The sequence below is a fragment of the Catharus ustulatus genome, chromosome 23 (genome assembly GCF_009819885.2).
Source record: "Catharus ustulatus isolate bCatUst1 chromosome 23, bCatUst1.pri.v2, whole genome shotgun sequence".
Lineage (NCBI taxonomy): Eukaryota > Metazoa > Chordata > Aves > Passeriformes > Turdidae > Catharus > Catharus ustulatus.
In genome coordinates this window covers 4,629,160-4,646,875 of record NC_046243.1, presented here as the reverse complement: position 1 = coordinate 4,646,875, position 17,716 = coordinate 4,629,160, and the positions used below count along the sequence as shown (strand labels likewise).

Here is a 17,716-nt window from a genome sequence, read left to right as displayed (position 1 = left end):
AGTCAGGAGAACTTGGAATGGTCTTTTCCACTTTTGCTAGAGTGGTACTTTTTTCAGCTCTGGACATATCCTCAATCTCCTGGACACTGAGAGTGTGGTTGAACATCCAAGGTCACTGATGATGCTAAAACAATAAACCTATGCAAGGATGAAAGTGGTTTTTCCCAAAGTTTCCATTACTCCCTCAAATTGTGATTCCTTACTGTGTGTTTTCCCCTGGGTATAATTACAGCCTAACATTGTAATTCTAAATAGAGGATTTCATGTGGAATTACCTTCTCCTTGGAGCTTGGATGAATTCTAATTCTCAGCAATGCCAAGGGAGGACCCTTTGGACACTTAAGTGAAGATTCCTGTCCAGTTTGGACAGTGGTCTTGTTGGATCTCATGGCATTGGTCCTTTGGCCACTGTCTGTTCCCACTGACTGTGGCTTGGTGTGTCCTGGTGTGAGTGTCTGCACAGAGGCTACTTGTGTGTGCAAAAATATTTAGTGTAACAAGTGACACCAGGTCCCGGGAATATCACTTTTTGATCACTTTTTCTTGAACAAATAATAGACAATAGACTGCCAATCCCTAAAAAAACCCCCAAAACACCAAACCCTACAAAAATAATAATAAGAGACAGGAGAGAAGAGGGAAAGGGAAAGAAGAGAAATGTATAATTGTAATAATTAACATTGCATTGAATTAAAAATTATTAAGAACATTTCTTCTCATTTTTTCGTTCAGTACCTGTTCTATTTTCTGGCTTGTTGTAGCTTTTAGCCCATCTGGCAACTAAGCACCACACAGGCACTCATTCCCTCCCCCAGGGTGAATTGGAAAAAGGTGAAACAGAGCTTGAGATAAGAGCAGTTTTAATAGTTGAAATAAAGTGAAATATAATACTAATAAGAACAATTATAATAATGCAACAGAGAGGGAGGAGTAAAACCCAAAGGAATTAAGGGGTGCACAGAACAATTGCTGTCCTGACCAACACCTATCCCTGAGCAGTGACCAGTGCCTCCCAGTTTATGTACTGGGAATGCTGTTCTGTCCTGAGGAAGACCCCTTTGGCCAGTTCAGGTCAGCTGTCCTGGCCCTGCTCCCTCCTGGCTTCTTGTTTCTCTGCTCCCTGGCAGAGCCTGGCAAACTGAAAATTGATTTACAGTGAACACTAAACCATCCATGTTGTTATCAATATTATATTAAATCCAAAACACAGCACTGTTCCAGCGACTAGGAAGAAAATTAACTCTGTGGCAGCTGAAACCAGGGCAATACAGCATTTGGTCTTGAAATGGTCACCCACTCAAGAATTCCTCTCTTTTCTTTTCTTCTTTAGATTGAAGATTTCTAAATCATAGCTTGTGTCTATTGGTCAGAGTATCAAAACTCTCTGACTCTTCAGACCCGAAAAATATTGTCAAGGAAGGTAAATCTTACCATTCTGTATTTTCCTCAATGTTTTTCTGGATAGTTAAGATTTTTTAATAAAGTTTGGGACCCAGAAACATTCATCAGTCTTTCCAATTCTTAGAAAATATGTATTAGAGTTTTCCACTGGTTGTATTGGTCTGGTGTGTTTTCAATACATGGTTGTCAAAACATCCTACTGCAATTCTGTGTGATGCTTTCCAAACCCAAGGAAATTATTTTGTTACAAAGTTTGCATAAGGCAAAATGAAAAATACCCAGTGATCTCTCTCATGAATTATTGTCTGGAGAATGTTCAAGAACTGCTTAAGAAGAAAATAAATAGTACAACCAGACAATGGTAACAGTGTCTTCTTTTTTCTGTAGTCTCTTAGTGATGATGGATCAATGATTAAATATATTTCTTGGTGCTTTATAGGCTGTGATGCATTTCTTCTTGACTTGATACATAGCAAATGGGGAATATAGAAATAAAACAGTCATGGCAGCATTTCTGACCTTGGAATTTGGGAATATCCCAGAAATGTAATCTTTTCTCTTCCTCCTTTCCTTGCTTTTCCCATCTCACTGTTACTACGCTTTTTTATGGAAACTTAATAGGTGTCCTACCAAAAACCAGGACTCTCAAAGCACTGAATAAAGTCTCAGCTTTTTACACTGTCTTGTTACTCCACTGCTCATCTACAGTCTGGGAAATAAAGATGTGGAGGATACTCTGAGCAAAGTTGTGAAGAAATGTGAATATTTCCTAAAGGTTAGGGAATTCTAACAATTTTTTCCCCTAGAAGGCAACGAAAGAAAATAATGTATTTGAGGAAAGCTTCTTAATAAATGTTTAGTCCTCAGAGCCTGTGACATTTAACCCTGACTTTATACTATCAAATTGACTAATGTGAGTGACTTTAACTGCCCAAGTGAGGACAAGGCACTTTTCTTTGGAAAAAAGTTCTCTCTTTATGAATTGCACTGGTTGCCTGGATGTCTAGTTCAGATTTCATCTGAACAGTGATTCCCCAAATCAGCTGATTGCAATCCCACTCCTCTGAACAGTTTCCCATTTCACTTTATCAGAATTGTTAAGGACAGCTGAATCTTAGATTAATAATTTAGATTTAAACAATAATTTTTTTTAGACCGCTAATGATAGGTCTAAAGATGAATGAATCTAATTCATTCAGAGAGAACAATTCAATCTCTCATTTAGAGTAACTATACCAACATAGCTTTAATTTTCTCAGTGGATGTGAATGCTGCACAGCTGCAAGTGTGAATATTTTTTTAAAAATTAAATTACATGCTGGTAACTCTTAACTGGTTCCACACTTTAAGACATTTCATATTCATATTTATTTGTAATTGTCATCTCAGCTGTTTTCAGCCATTTATGTGAACTTCAAAACTTTTCTTTTCTAGGCCAAACACTGATGGCAAATGTAAACAAGTTCTACAGCCATCCTCTGTCAGGGTTTATGCCACAGAGCAGAGAAAGATGTGCTGCTGGTCTGATGGAACAGAGCACAGGGCTTGAGGTGCTGCATTTAAACCTGCATGTTTGAGTGCAGGGCTCACCCACATCAGGGTGGAGGGAGGGAGCTGCGAGTTAGGGGGGCTGCTGGCTCCTGGACCTGTCTGTGTTGCAGTCACAGTGTTGCAGTCACTGTATGTTGCAGTCACTGTGTGTGTTAAAGTCACAGTGTTCCAGTGAGTGTTGCAGTCACTGTGTATGTTACAGTGACAATGCTGCAATGACAGTGTTGCAGTGATAGTGTTTCAGTCACTGTGTGTGTTGCAGTGACAGCGTTGCAGTGATAGTGTTGCGGACACAGTGTTGCAATGACACTGTTGCAGTTATAGCATTGCAGTGACAGTGTTACAGTGTTGCAGTGACATTGTTGCAGTGACACTGTTGTGATCACTCTGTCGCAGTGACTATTGCAGTGACAGAGTTGCAGTCACAGTGTTGCAGTGACTATTGCAGTGACAGTGTCTGGGCTGACACTGCAGCTGACCCCTGCAGAGCAGGCTGTGTCTCTGCCATGGTTTGGAAGAGCAGCTTTGCAGGGGTGGCTCTGTAGCATTTCCTCCCCACCTGTCCATGCCATGGGGTGCACTGTGACAGAAAGCAGCACTTGGCACTGCCCAGGCACTGCTGTACTGTTCTTGGGGGAAGGTTGCTGCAGAAGTCTGAGGCTTCCCGAGCTGTCTGTGATCAGCCTGTGAGTCTGAGCTCTAATGAGCCCTGCTGGGAACACTTTGTCCAGCCCTGTGTCTTGTCTCGCACCTCACACTGGGCTCTATTAAAGCTCCGAGTTTGTTTCTGCTTCTGCTTTGTTATTTCCTCAAAGCTCCTTGCCGGATTTTGCCACAGCTACGAGGAGCAGGGAGGTGGCACCACAGTCCTGCAGGGGTTTATTAAAATGCTGACAGCCTTAATGAGTCTGTGGTTGTTCTGCCGCTGCCCGCAGCGCTGGAAGCAGTGTGTGGTTAATTAAGGAGCTCCCAGCTGTGCTTCAGTGAATACCTACAGCTTAATTTCTGTTTGTCTTTTGTTCTAATTGCATGTGTCAGGAAGAATGGAAATGGAAACATTTTAATAGGGAAGTAGTCTGACTTCTACCCTGGTGGGAATCAGGCAGAGAGAGGAAAAGTATCTTTGTTATCGAGCAGGGAGAGACCTGAGTCAAAGTTTGATTCATGTGCTGGCAATCAGACAAGTCTTATTCCAGACTCTTCTCCTGTTACTGCAACCCCCAGCAGTGCCAAAGGCTTTGTCTGCAAAGCCTTTCTCTGCTCTAATTAGCACTACCTTTACCTGCTGTACTAATTACACAGAAACAGAAGGAATATCCATCACCATTGCAAAAGGCTTTCAAGGCCTTTTTTAATGATTGAAAAAAAAAGTCTTAATTAATAAAAAAGTCGTATCTTTTACTCTGATCCCTCTGCACTCCAGTTTTCTCATGAACCCTGAAAAGAATTGGCTCAGTGGGGAGATGGACAGGTGATAGAAATTTTTGGACACAATTAGAATAAGAAATACTGAAGCTATAAATTAGGAAAAACTGAATATCTGCCTAGAGATCATGATGAGTCGTGCCACTCAGATGTCTGTACTGGGGCCTGTTGCAGTACTACAAGGCTAATAGTTTAAAATTAAGGGACAGTAGATTAGCCACTTAGTTATTAGAATATATATAAGGAAGAAGATTAACATCTTAATTATTAGATCAAATATAAGAAAGACATTTTTTAGGGTGAGGGTGTCAAAACAATGAAATAGGCTGCCTAGAGAACTTTAGATGCCCCATTCCTGGAAACATTCAAGGTCAGGTTGGATGGGGCTCTGAGTAACTTGGTCTAGCAGATGGTGTCCCTGCATAGGGCTTGATTTAGATGATCCTTTACTACCCAAATTATTCTAGGGTAACCCAAATTATGAGTGTTTGCAGTAGCTTGAGGGAGGTGATCCTTCCCCTCACTCCAGTACCAGTGAGTACCTCCCAGTAAAAGAGAGACACAGATGTGCTGGGGAGAGTTCAGCAAAGTGGCATGGAGATGGGGAAGGGACTGGAGCATTTCTCCTATGGAGAACAGCTGTGAGTTTTTACCCTGGAAAGAGCAGGTTGTGGTGGGATGTTATCGATGGATGTAAATCTCTGAAGGTAGGAGATAAGTGGGAGACACACACAGTGGTGAGCAGTGACAGGACAAGGCACAAACTGATATGTGAGAGGCTCTGTCTGAGCATCAGCAAACAAATCATTCATCTGTGAGGGTGACCAAGCACTTGTACAGGTTGGCCAGGGAGGTTGTGATGTCTCCCTGCTCAGAGATGTTCCAGAAACACCTGGAATTGGTCCTGAGCAAATGGTGCTTTAGGTGGCCATGCTTGAGCAGCGACATCTGACCAGACAACTACAGTAATTTCACAATTACAAGCCGTACCATTTTGACCAAAGTTTTGGTGGAAACCCAGAAGTGCGGCTAGTAATCCAGGGCGGCTAATATATTAACAAAAATGTGATATCTGCCCTTACCTGGTACTGTGCCAGTCCTGTCCCGAGCAAAAATGGTTTGAAATCCATGGTTTCCCGTTGTTCTGACGATGAACCAGTCAGAGAACAGCTTATTGCCTGCCTGTGGATGACGGCATTACTGAGAGGCGGGGGTTGTTATCGGGGTGAGTTACCTTGGCGAGTTACCTCGGCAGTTTGATAAAAGTGTTTTATCTGTACTTTTTAAAGTGTTTTCAGTCTTGTGCGGCTGCATGGCTGGCTGTCCTTGTGCGACTGCACAGCTGGCCGTGCTCACATGGATGAGCGGGGGGGATGGGCTCGCGTGGAGGGGGTGTGGCTGTGCTCACGCAGAGGAGGGGGGGCGCTGGACTTGCGTGGAGGAGCGGCTGGCCATGCCGGCACAGAGATGTGGCTCCGCTCGGAGCTTGGCTGCTCGCCCGCGTGGCTATTTAAAGGCAACGCGGATCCGTTGGGAATGCTCGCAAAATGACCACACTATTGTTCATGTCTTTTTCGGCTTGTAAATAAAACTTGCAGGGAACGCTGCCGCAGCTATTATCTGTGTCTTTTTTCACTTGGAAATAATGTTTCCAAGGTCGGCACCTGCCAGTAAACCCTGGCGATCCGCGATTCTGTTACTAAATGACGACTTTGTGAAAGTTCGCCGCGAACGAAAGTGCAGCTAATATTTGGGTGCGGCTTGTGTGTTGACAAAGACATCAACCTTGCTGACACCCCGGAAATGCGGCTTATAATCGGTGCGGCTTGTAATTGTGAAATTACTGTACTGAAGGTCCCTTCTCACCTCCACCATTTTGTGTGACTCCAGGGCAGTGTCAGTGTGAAGCAGAGTAGAAAATAGCTCCAATTCATTATCTGGTGACCATGTGCATGCGAGGTTTCCCGTCCATGACTCATAGATGATAGATGTGGTTTGCAGTCAGTGTCTTCACGGTGGGAAAGGCTAAGCTGGTTTCAGCACCAAGATTTGGGTGATACCTCCAGAGCAGGAAAGGGAAATGGTGTTAGCAGGGATGTGGTGGCCTCTGTGAGAGCAGACATGGGGCTGCCTTACCATGCTCTGACACCAGACACAGACAGTTCCAGACTATAGACCCACCCTATCAATTATTAAAAGAGAGATAGGGACACTGACTCATGATAAGAATCCAAATTTTGCTGAGAGCTACATGTGCTTATACACCATTTACTAAGGCTAGTAATTTATGCTACAATCATTTAATTAAACATCACACAGACAAACTTTACATTTCTATTTTGTAAAATCTTATTTCCTATCAGCCAGACTTAATCCAATCTTCTTACAATCTTCAGAGCTCTGTTTGCTCTTGCCAAGGCATCCTCATTATCAAGGGCACATGCTGATTAAATCTACAGTACTATCAGTCTCATTTACATTTGCCACACCCCTCAGACCAGGGTTAAGCCCATCAATGAAGCTGGTAGTGCCTCTCAAGAAAATATATTTGTAAAAAGGCCAAAAGCTGCATGGCAGTGAGGAGTGAGGCAAAACAAAGTGAGAGAAACAATCCTGTGAACAGCAAATAACAGGAGGGAGAAGTACTCCAGGTGCCAGAACAGATGTTCCCCTGCTGCCCTGGGGAGAGACCATGGTGGAGCAGGGATTTGCATTTGAGCTCTGCCCAAATTTGCAGGACCACAGTGAGATGGAAGGGAAAAAATTACATGGTCACCCATCTCACAGTCCATCCCATGAAAGAGCACTTTTGATTTTCCTCATTTCTCATGTCTTTACCCAGGCAGGCAGATCCTTGGTTCTTGCCTTGCTCGTCTCTCCATCCTCACCATCTGACACTGTGCCAGACCTGCTTGGTTCCAGTGAGTCCCAGCCTCAGAACCTGTGTGGACAAGGAGCCCCTGGGCAGAAACACAGGAAGGTGCCCTGGGGAGATCCTGTCCATCTTCCACATGGTCACTGAACCTGCTGACTCCTCTCATGGCTGACGCCTTGGAGTGGGTACCTGGAACAGAGGCTGGACAAGATTAAAATAACAAAGCTGGTATTTATTAAAGGCCTTCAAGAGCTATAGCTTGGGCAGTGAGAAGTCTCTCAGAGGCCACACCCAAGGTGGAAAAAGGTCATGAGTTTTTCAGACAATTGTCAGCTTGGTCCATTTCCATATCAGGGGTTAATCCTCCAATTACAGTTTCAGGCAATGAAGTCATTTACCTCGAGTTTGCTCCCACCAACTCATTTTTGCTTATGCTTCCAGAGGCTGTAGACTGTCCTTGGATCTCAGGCCCAGAGGAATTGTTTAGTCTGACCAAAATGTGAAGACAGTAACTCACACTGTATATGGCGTTTAGATTTATACACTAATGTAGTACAAGATTTGAAAAATAGAAAAGCTAAAATCCTAAGGCATCATGGCATACATTGACTGCATGAAAGAGAAGAAAGTGCAGCACCTAGAGAGGGATATTAGGATATTTTTCCTCAGCCTTATTTGACACTTTCTATCCCATTACCAAACCACAAGGGCACCTTCTGGCCCAGTCAGGTCTGATCAGATGATCCAGATCAGCGAGAAAGTTTCCAGTTCAACCCACAGGCATTTCACAGTTGTAAAGAAAATGCTTCATCTGAGTTCAGGGACATTTTAGGGGAGACAGGGTGTGAACAGGCTGGTCTTTAGTCTGGCTAAGCATCCTAAGAGGGTTTCAAGTTGGTACTGGAATCCAACATGGTTGGGATGGACAGGGATCTGACAGGAAGGTCTCACAGATATGTATGTATAGCAGAAAGATCTTTGAATGTGGAATCTGAAGAAGAAAAATAAATGACAGCAAGTTTTGATATAGAGGAAAAGAATTGCTGAGCCAGTCTTACTGGATAACTAGGAACAAAAATGGTATGCTAGTATGTGAGTTGGAAGGGGTTTTTAAGACACAGAGCAAACAATAAATCCACTTCCAACAGAAAATGTTTTTACCAAGCAAAAAGATTTCACAAGCGAACAAAAAATGCCATGTTGCAAGTAGAAAAATAGTTCTTGGAATTTTCCAAAAAAACCCAGAAAAAAAAATCTTCTAGCCTTAACTGTAGCATACTAACTTTTTGTAATGAGAAAATAGTAACATGAATATGGTAATGTTAGTAGTTAGGATAGGCTGTAGGTAATAGTAAAAGCATTGATTGGCTGTCATGCATTAAGATGCTCTGCAATGAAAAGTACAATAATGCATTGTAACCAGAATTAGAGTTGGCTTCAGACAAACCCACAGCTGAAGGTGACAGACTGTGAGCTGGGCTCTTGTCACCAACAACCTGAGAATTTCTGAATCATCTCGATACAATAAACAGCATTTTAAAAGCCAGTCTAAAGTCCCACATCCCTCCTTTCAGCTCTTACACCACCTGATCTCCCCTTGCATGTGGAGATGTCTCAGTTCCTGACAGCCTGGATAAATGTTCTGTACAGGCTGCTGGATCAACCTGCTGCCTTGACTGCAAGAGGCTGATGGAGGCAAGGGGAGCATTGGCAGCATCTGGGGACTGACACCTGTACTGCACTGTCCCACCTACAGTCTCACCCAGCTTCTCCCAAGGAGTGTCATCTCCTCATTCTCACCCTCAGGGTTTGCATCCAGTTCCCAAGAGGGCTGCAGACATGAGCAAGTTTGAAAATGGTTTTTTTGAATCATCATGGCATTGGTTCTGGCCCCAGGCTCTGCTGTCCCGGTCTTCTGGGTTGTTCAGTCTGCTCACAGTGTGGCTCGTTCCAGGATTAATCCAGCTCGGGCCATAGCCCCAGTTCTGACAGACCTCCAAGGGTCCGTCCCGGTCCAGGCAGACTCCAAGCACCCGGATATATCCCAGTGCTATGCACATCAGTAATGCCCCAAATGTGATCTCAACAGAACCTTCAGATGTTGCTGTAAAGCCAGGGAGGAGTGAAAAAATACAGCAACACAGGATTCAAAAGCAGGAAGAAGCAATTTCTTGCAGGAATAGGCGCATTTTTATAGACTGGTTCGCAGAACGAAGAATAGAATAAGCTCATTGGTCCAAGGAAGGCAACACCTCTTGTAAACATGCTTTTACCAAAACATCACATTCCTCATGCACTTCTCCTGTCCACAACACCAGGTGCTAAATTTTGTTATCAATTCTTTCCCTTCTGTTTTCCTTTGAGTAGCTTGGGAAAACTCAATCTGCTGTTTTCCCTGACTCTCACCAGCATCCATAGTCTAGGGAGCTTCTCTGCCTCAGCTAGCCAGAAAAACTAACCAAAAGCAAAGGAGAGCTCTCTCCTGCTGTCCACTGCAGACAACACAGTCTGTGTGAAGGATGTGGGGGAGCAAATGCCGTCCTTGATAACAAACTCTGCACCTCTTCTCTCCCCATTCACTCCTGGAACCAGTCATAAAGCTGCAGAACTCAATATTCAACACCAACAGAACAGAAGATTAGGGATACAAACATCATCAAGTCACCCCAAACATTGGCTCACAACCACAGGTGACTCTGCCTGTCCCAATCATGGTCTGTAATCCACACCTTCAGTGCTGCAGCCTGGCCTCAGCTGTGCTGTGAATGGACATGTGGCCTTCAGGGCCAGCCATCCCTTTTCTTTAGCACTGCGGGTACCCTGGTGAGATGTTACAAAGTGATTTGTGTCATTATGGAAACCCACCAAGGGATCAGTATAAAAAAGAATACTGAACTTAAAGTAAAGCATGGACATGGCACCAAGGAAGATGTAATGAATTTATTAAATTTGTTTGAATCCCTTAGCTTAGAATTGCTAGCTTTTGCTGTTATGTATTTTTTCTTTTTTTGCCACTATAATTTTTAATTGTATCCTCTTTTTATGTATGAAGAAAACGCAGATGTGAACATGAACAGACTTGTCACTGCTGTCACCTGCTCGCTAGGAGTGTCACCTGAAAACGTTTGAGCCTTGTCCAGACCTGGTGGGGGCTTGTGGCCACTGCAGCTTTAGTGCTGGCTAGCATGTTCAGGCTTGCTCAGACTTGTACCCCAGCACAGTGGGCATGTCACAGCCCACCAGAGACTGCCTGTAAAAGAGGCAGTGACCAAAGGTGGGACAGACGTGTTGGTGCAGTGCAGACTTTCCATGTCCCCAGCTCTGATTGCGTGTTCCTTATCAGCTAACAGATAAATTGCCTTATTGATTGACCTACCTGGAGGAGGCAACAGTGGGCTGGGCGGTCGGGATAGATGGAGAGATTTCTATAGCTAGGTTTTGGAACTTGTGGTTTATTGCAAAACGGTGTGGGTGAGAGGGCCCTGCTTTGAGCTGTCAGCCGCAGCTTGGAGCAGGGCAGTAAGAGGGTGGGGGGTGGGTAAGAGAAAGAGGCAAGAGGGTGGTAAGAGAGAGAGCTAAGAGAGTTAAGAGCATGGTAAAAAGTAAAGCTAAGAGGTATGAGAGAGAGGTTTCCGTTACAATAAAATAAATCTTCTTCTGTGTTGAATATTCTAATTTCCACTAACCAATCTAATACAAGATACAAATCCTGTAGTGTTTACATACAGCCTATAAGAATCATTATATTACTGTACTTTGTTACACTTCAAACCCTAAAAACTACTCTTTGAACCCCTTGTGCCAGGCTAGCAGAGTCTTCTCTGAACTTTGGGCGTGCTTGCAAGCAGAAGGAATTGTTCAGTCAAGAGGGGATTGCTTCCATCTGGACATTCTATTGTTTTCTAGTTATTTAATAACAAGGTTTGGTATCTCAAAGATTACTTTCATTTCAATCTTGCTTATAGTTTCTGTATTCTCAAAATGTGTTGCCAGGCAATCATATTTAAAAAGTTTCCCTGTTTCATCTTTCCCAACAAGTTATTTATAACATAAATGATTAAAAAAAACCAAAAACAACAAACTAAAAGAAACAATTCCTGGCATAAACAATCAGGCTGGTCTCTGCAGTACTGTTTTTACCTCAGCCATATTTGACATTTTCTATCCCATCAGCAAACCACAAGGGCACCTCCTGGCCAAATCACGACGGATCAGCTGATCCAATGGGGGAAAGTTTCCTGTTAAAATCACAGGCATTTTACATTTGTAAAGAAAATGCTTCATCTGAGGTTCGAGGACACTGAGGGGGACACAGGGTGTAAACAGCCTGGTCTTCAGTCTGCCTAAGCTGGTTCTAGAAACCCACATGATGTTGTCTTGCATGTGGAGATGCCTCTGTTCCTGACAGCCTGGATAAATGTTCTGTACAGGCTGCTGGATCAACCTGCTGCCTTGACTGTAAGAGGCTGATGGAGGCAAGGGGAGCATTGGCAGCATCTGGGGACTGACACCTGTACTGCACTGTCCCACCTACAGTCTCACCCAGCTTCTCCCAAGGAGTGTCATCTCCTCATTCTCACCCTCAGGGTTTGCATCCAGTGCCCAAGAAGGCTGCAGACACGAGCAAGTTTGAAGATGCTTTTATTGAATGCCAGAAAGCAGAGCTGGAGCAGCAATGGGAGAAAGGGAACAATGGGAAGCTGTGTGGACTTGGGACCTTCATTTTCACTTTGCCACAGAGACTCTCCTTGCTGCAAAAGCCTGTGCCTGCACCACGGGGGCTTCTCTGAGCCCAGCTCAGCTGCCCCTGGGAGCTTCTGAGCACCAGCAGGTGTTTGATGCACTCTGGAGAAGGGGCACTGAGCATTTTATTGGGAGGATGGTGAGGCAGGCAGCTCTTGGAGTGCAAACCTCCTCAGCTGCCGACGTATCCAGCGCACAAAATAGGAGATTCTGGTAAATACCCCATGGAAGAGTCTGTGTCTCTTTCCATAAGAAACAATGCCATGAGCCTTCTGATTGCAGACTAATGGGCCACCAGAATCACCCTGTGTCATGAAAGGAATGAAAGGGGTCAGACATGCTCTCCCTGCCTCAAGAAACAAGTTTCCTCTTCCCTCCCTCCATGTGAAGAACCTCCTGTTCCAACCACCTCCCCCTCCTCCAGCTCTGCAGGGTCTGTAGCTGCCTCACTACTCCTCTGAGCCCACCCATGAAAAAATTCAGGCTGGAGGCTCTTTGAGATACAAAAACTCAAAAAGAACATAGATCTACTTTAGACTTGGGGAAATGTCTAAGCCATCCTGGCAAGGGTATCACAAAGAATTTACACACCGAAGCACTGGCTAGTCTGGGTAGAATATCCCCAAGTGAGTAAAAAAGCAAACAATGTTCATAGTTAGGAAAATGCACCCCAATTTAGGGTGCACATCTGCTTCAGAGCTTCAGGTCAGCATTCTGAAGGTCCTGGTTCATTCTGGTGTCCTTTTACCTTCACCTGAGAACCAAGGTGATGGTCCAGACCCAACCTCCTCCCAAACTTGCAGCCCAAAACAACACTTACATTGTAAGGTGTTTTTGCACGATTTTCATCACCAACACAGATCATGGACCGACGCTGGTATCTACGGAATTCGTTCTGACATGATTCGTCATTTTGCACCTTCAGTTCCACTTCCCTCAACACATCAGTCCTCCTCCCTTCCAAAGACGTCTGGCCCCAGCCAGCCACCTCACATTCAGTTCCTGCTCTCACACGTTCATTCCTGCTGGGTAAGGAGATTGTTTGCACATCCTCATTGATCCCGGCATTTGTCTCCAGCTGTCAGGCAGAGAGAACATGGGGTGAGAGCCAGCCAAGGATTAGGAACAAGTTCAGAGGTTTGGGGAGGTGAGCAGGGGGAGATCCCTCAGGCAAGAAGGATGTGTTGGGCCATACCTTCAGCAGCACAATGTCATTTATATTGCCATCATGATCATAGTTGGGATGGATGACCCAGCGTACAACACGGATCCTCTGCTGGCTCCGTTCTCGGACATGGATGTTGTGGGCTCCCAGAATCACAGTGACCTCAACTCTCCTGCCAGGAAACACCAACATGTTCCAGCTGCACTGGCCACAGGAACACAGCCCCCAGTGCAGGGGCTTGCAGGGAGCTGCTGCTGGGATAAACCTCCCCAGAGAGCAGCTCTCAGCAAGTTGTCCTCTGTCCCTGGCTCCCTTCCACAGCCCAGCTGAGGATCCCTCACCCCACACTCACACGGGTGGCAGCTGCCCCATGCTGAAGGCAAAGGGAGGCAGGGCAGGGGAGACACTGGACCCTCTTGTCCAGCAGTAGCTCTAAGCCATGCTAGGATCCATGACCCTGGAGACCACTGTGAGCATTCCTGTCCCCAAGGACACTCAGCTCCTGCCAGACAATTCCTGCAACTCACAGAGAATTACTCATCTCCAGAGATCCCTGCTCCAGCTGAGGCACTTTGGGACAATCTGGGACTTGAAAAATACACCTGTACAAGAAAGACAGGGTCTTACCCTTCTTTATCCACACAGTGAGCTGCTGAGAGCACTGCATCTGGGCGAATCAGGAACCCTCCACAGTAAGAATGAAATGTGCCAGTCTCATTTGTAACTCGGATTTTTAAATAAGCCATGTAGGGTCTGGAATGGGGCACAACCACCTTCCCACCAATGATCCTTCCTGGAAGAGAGATGGGAAATGTTAATATGATGTTTGCAGTTATTTCCTGTCAAGTTTGGGGCTGCATGAAGGGAGAGGGTCATCCTCTGGTGTCATGTGCCAGTGATAGCAGCAACTCTCCTTCCTGGGGCTGTGCAAAGCATTGCTGCTGCAATGGAGAGAAAGACAAGCAGCACTGTCTGGGGTGCCTGAACACCCCTGGCTCTGGATAACTGAAATGCCAGCAAAGGGCACAGCTCTGGTGCCTGTGATGCCTCACTGGTTTCAGGCACACCCTGAGCTGAGAGATAGAGGAGAGAGGAAAGTAGGAGAGTAGAGATAGGAGAGAAGGAGAGGCAGGAACCTCTCCTGAGATTGACTACCCAGTGTCCATCTGTGCCCTTGCAGGTTCTTGTCTAAGTCTCCTCTCTGTGTACTCACCAGCCCCAGCCCAGGGCAGGACAAAAGCACTTGAGATCAGAAGGAGAAGCAGCATCTTCTGCCTCTGTCCTGATGACCAGTTGATGTGGCCAGGCAGGAGATAGGTACAGAATGATGACCTCTATAAATGTGGTGTGGAGCTGAAACAGGAAACCTCAACCTGCCTGCAGCCATGTCATTTGCTGTTTTTGATTTCACAAGCCCAGACTGTGGCTTGGACAGCGGTTCATGACATTCTCTGCGTTTTTGTCACAATCTTATCAGAAAGCTGGAGAGATCTGGGCTTGTTCAGAGCACCCACAGCACACAGGCACAGCAATGGGTGATCTGTTGAGTGCATATCCCATCAGAGACTTTTGGAGAGAGCCCCTGGGACTCTGCATGTAGGCTGGTTCTGTCAGGACTTTTTTTCTTTTTGTTTTTTGATCTCTGCCTTTAGTCTGATACGAATGGGGAGTGCTGGCCAGGGCCAGGCAAAGATCTGGTTCTTATCAGAGGGGCTGACTGCCATCAGAGATGTCCTTGGGAAATCAGAAATCACCAATCAGAGGAGCTAAGGGACAAGGCCATGGGGAGCCTCACAGCCTCAAGCACTGGTGTTCTCGATGATCTGACAAGTCCATGGTGATGGGAAAGGCTGAGGTCCAGCTGGGAAGGCAGCCTGTGGGCCCAGGTCCAGATCAGCAGGTGCCCTGGCCAGGTGCAGGCCAGCAGGAGCAGGGTCAGTGTGTGCAGGAGAAGGGGAGCAGCCCTGCCTGAGCCTCTCTGAGCCCTCCCTGGCACCTCTGGCTCCAGAGTTACAAGCTGCAAGGGACTCAGCTCTGGTTTCCCTGACCCTGTAGGGCCATGAGCCCAGCCAGTGAAACCTCCAGGATGTTCCCAGTTTTACATGGCTTTGGCCTAGAGAAAACCCACAAATAAATCCTCTAGAGCATCCTGGCATTGCCCCTTGCCCTGTGTTGTAAAAAGACAATGGACTGTAGTAGGTGTATGGGGATCCTCCTGAAAGCTGTCTGCTGGAAGGGCTGAGGGTGGAGAGGAGGAGCTCCCATGAAAGCTTGCAGAGCAGAGGCAGCAATGCTCCAGAGCCTGAGTGTGCCTGGCTGTCCTGGTTTTTGGCAAATTTGGGAGATAATTTTTGAATGGGATTCCTCAAGGAAACAGATTGAAGCAGTCCCTCCACCAGCTGGAACTATTTCTTCAGAGAGAAGTGAAAAAAAAAATCTATATAACAGGCAAAACACTTCCCAGCACAAAAGTGATCAGTGTTAAGTGATAAAATCTCTTGTTGTTCTGAAGAGATGACAAATTCAGCAAAGTCCCTTTCGTGGGTTGCAGCTTCGCTCACTCAGTCTGTTTTTAGTTCTTCTGATGCTGGGAAATGTCACAGCCCAGGTCAGGCCTGGTGTGCCACAGGTGTGATCTCCCAGTGCTGTTCTTAGTTTTTAGTTCACAGCAGGTACAAACAATTTTAAGAAAAAGGAAAAAAACCTACAGTCTAGGGAGTTTCTCTGCCTCAGCTTGCCAGAAACTAAAGGCAAAGGAGAGCTCTGTCCTGCTGTCCACTGGAGACAACACCGTCTGTGTGAAGGATACAGGGGAGCAGGTGCATTCTCTTATAACAAACTCTGCACCTCTTCTCTCCCCCTTCACTCCTGGAACCAGTTTTAAAGCTGCAGAACTCAATATTCAGCACCAACAGAACAGACGATTGCAGATACAAACATCATCAAGTCACCCCAAGACATTGGCTCACAACCACAGGTGACTCTGCCTGTCCCAATCATGGTCTGTAATCCACACCCTCAGTGCTGCAGCCTGGCCTCAGCTGTGCTGTGAATGGACATGTGGCCTTCAGGGCCAGCCATCCCTTTCCTTCAGCACTGTGGGTACCGTGGAGAAAGGAGGTTTTATTGCACTGGGGAATTTGGGGGCAAAAGACAGAAAATGCGAGGGTACAACAGCTGAAATATGGGGGCGGTTAAAGGGGAGGGTAAAAATCATCAGCAAATTGGAGAATTCCTAGGGATGGGTGTGATCAATGTGATTTGTGCTAACCAAATTGTAACTATATTAGCAAGATTGTACTTGATTGTTACAAAGCAAAAAGGAAAAAGGAAATGGGACAAAGCAGATGGAACCCTCCAAATGTGGGACTAGAAATATGTAGTACTAAAAGGATGTAGGTTTGATAAGCAACATCTAGAAATAAAATGTTTGAACAAATTGGGATGATTCCAGGCATGGAACCAAGGTAAGATTTTCTTGAGGGAACATGTGCTTCATTACATAACCCCAATCCCAGTGCACTCACACTACCTGCAGGGTTACACAGCTGACACGATGAAGACAAGGAGCCTTCCTCAGAAATAAGACCCCAAAATGATGAGAGACCCCTAACTACTGATAGAGCAACACAACATAGTGACATAGATTTTAGGAATAGAAACTTGGAGAAGCTTTCCAGAAAATTCTGTGTAACTACGTTTTAGCAAACAGTAGATAAGTGAGATTTTTAGCTTGATGGTTTGGTACGGGCGAGCCCCTCCCTGTAACCCTTTTGGGTCATGTTTATGCATTATATGAACCTCAAATATACTAAATTACTCACTACCAAATTTTTTTTTCTGTTGCTGCCAGAGATAGGTCTGAGGAAGAGTAAAACCTCCGACCCAGGGGTTGTGAGTTATGACAAAAATTCATGAGAATCTGGTATGCCTGGGAGCCAGGAGGGAGGTTCCCAGAAGGGGAGCAGGATTCCTCAGGACATTCCACTAGGGACCATGTTACGATATCAGGATAGAGGGGAATCCCGAAGAGAAAGAAGCAAGCAGAAAATGATCCATTATTGTATGTTTGAATGGACAAAGGAAAAGATTTGTGCTTACAATTTATATTGGCCAGAATTGGAATCATTTGATGATTGGATTTGTCAGAGTTTAAATCTGTATGTCTTTTTAAAAGATCCTCTTAACCAGGAGAAAAAAATTGCAGGCTATTTTAAGAATCTTGTTTATAGTATAAGATAGAGAAATGATTAGACAGTCAGGAATATGGGCTTGGAACAGAGGTCATCAAGGGCAAGAACAGGAAAATCTGAAATAGCCTATGCAGATCCAAATTGGAAGAATCAGCAGGTAGAACATAGGCAGAATATGAGGGATTTCAGGTGATGATTATCCAAGGATTTGCCCAGGGGATAAAATAGAGGGAAAGCTCTGAGTGAGCACCAAGGGAAGGACAAGTCTCCAGCAGAATGGCTAAAGAGAATAAAAAATGATTTGCAATTATAATCAGGCCTAGACCCTGATACACCAGCAGGGCAGGTCCTTTTCAAAACACA

At 45.3% G+C, this 17,716-nt stretch overlaps 1 protein-coding gene across 1 annotated transcript; it reads right to left on the bottom strand.

Moving 5' to 3' along the window:
- Positions 1-12,120: 12,120 nt before the first annotated feature.
- LOC117006289 (mast cell protease 1A-like) lies at positions 12,121-14,428 on the bottom strand. Its single transcript, XM_033078663.1, has 5 exons — positions 14,374-14,428; positions 13,788-13,953; positions 13,191-13,332; positions 12,816-13,073; positions 12,121-12,300 (listed from the first exon to the last, which is right to left on the bottom strand). The coding sequence occupies exons 1-5, from the start codon at positions 14,426-14,428 to the stop codon at positions 12,121-12,123; spliced, it is 801 nt and encodes a 266-aa protein (XP_032934554.1).
- Positions 14,429-17,716: the final 3,288 nt, after the last annotated feature.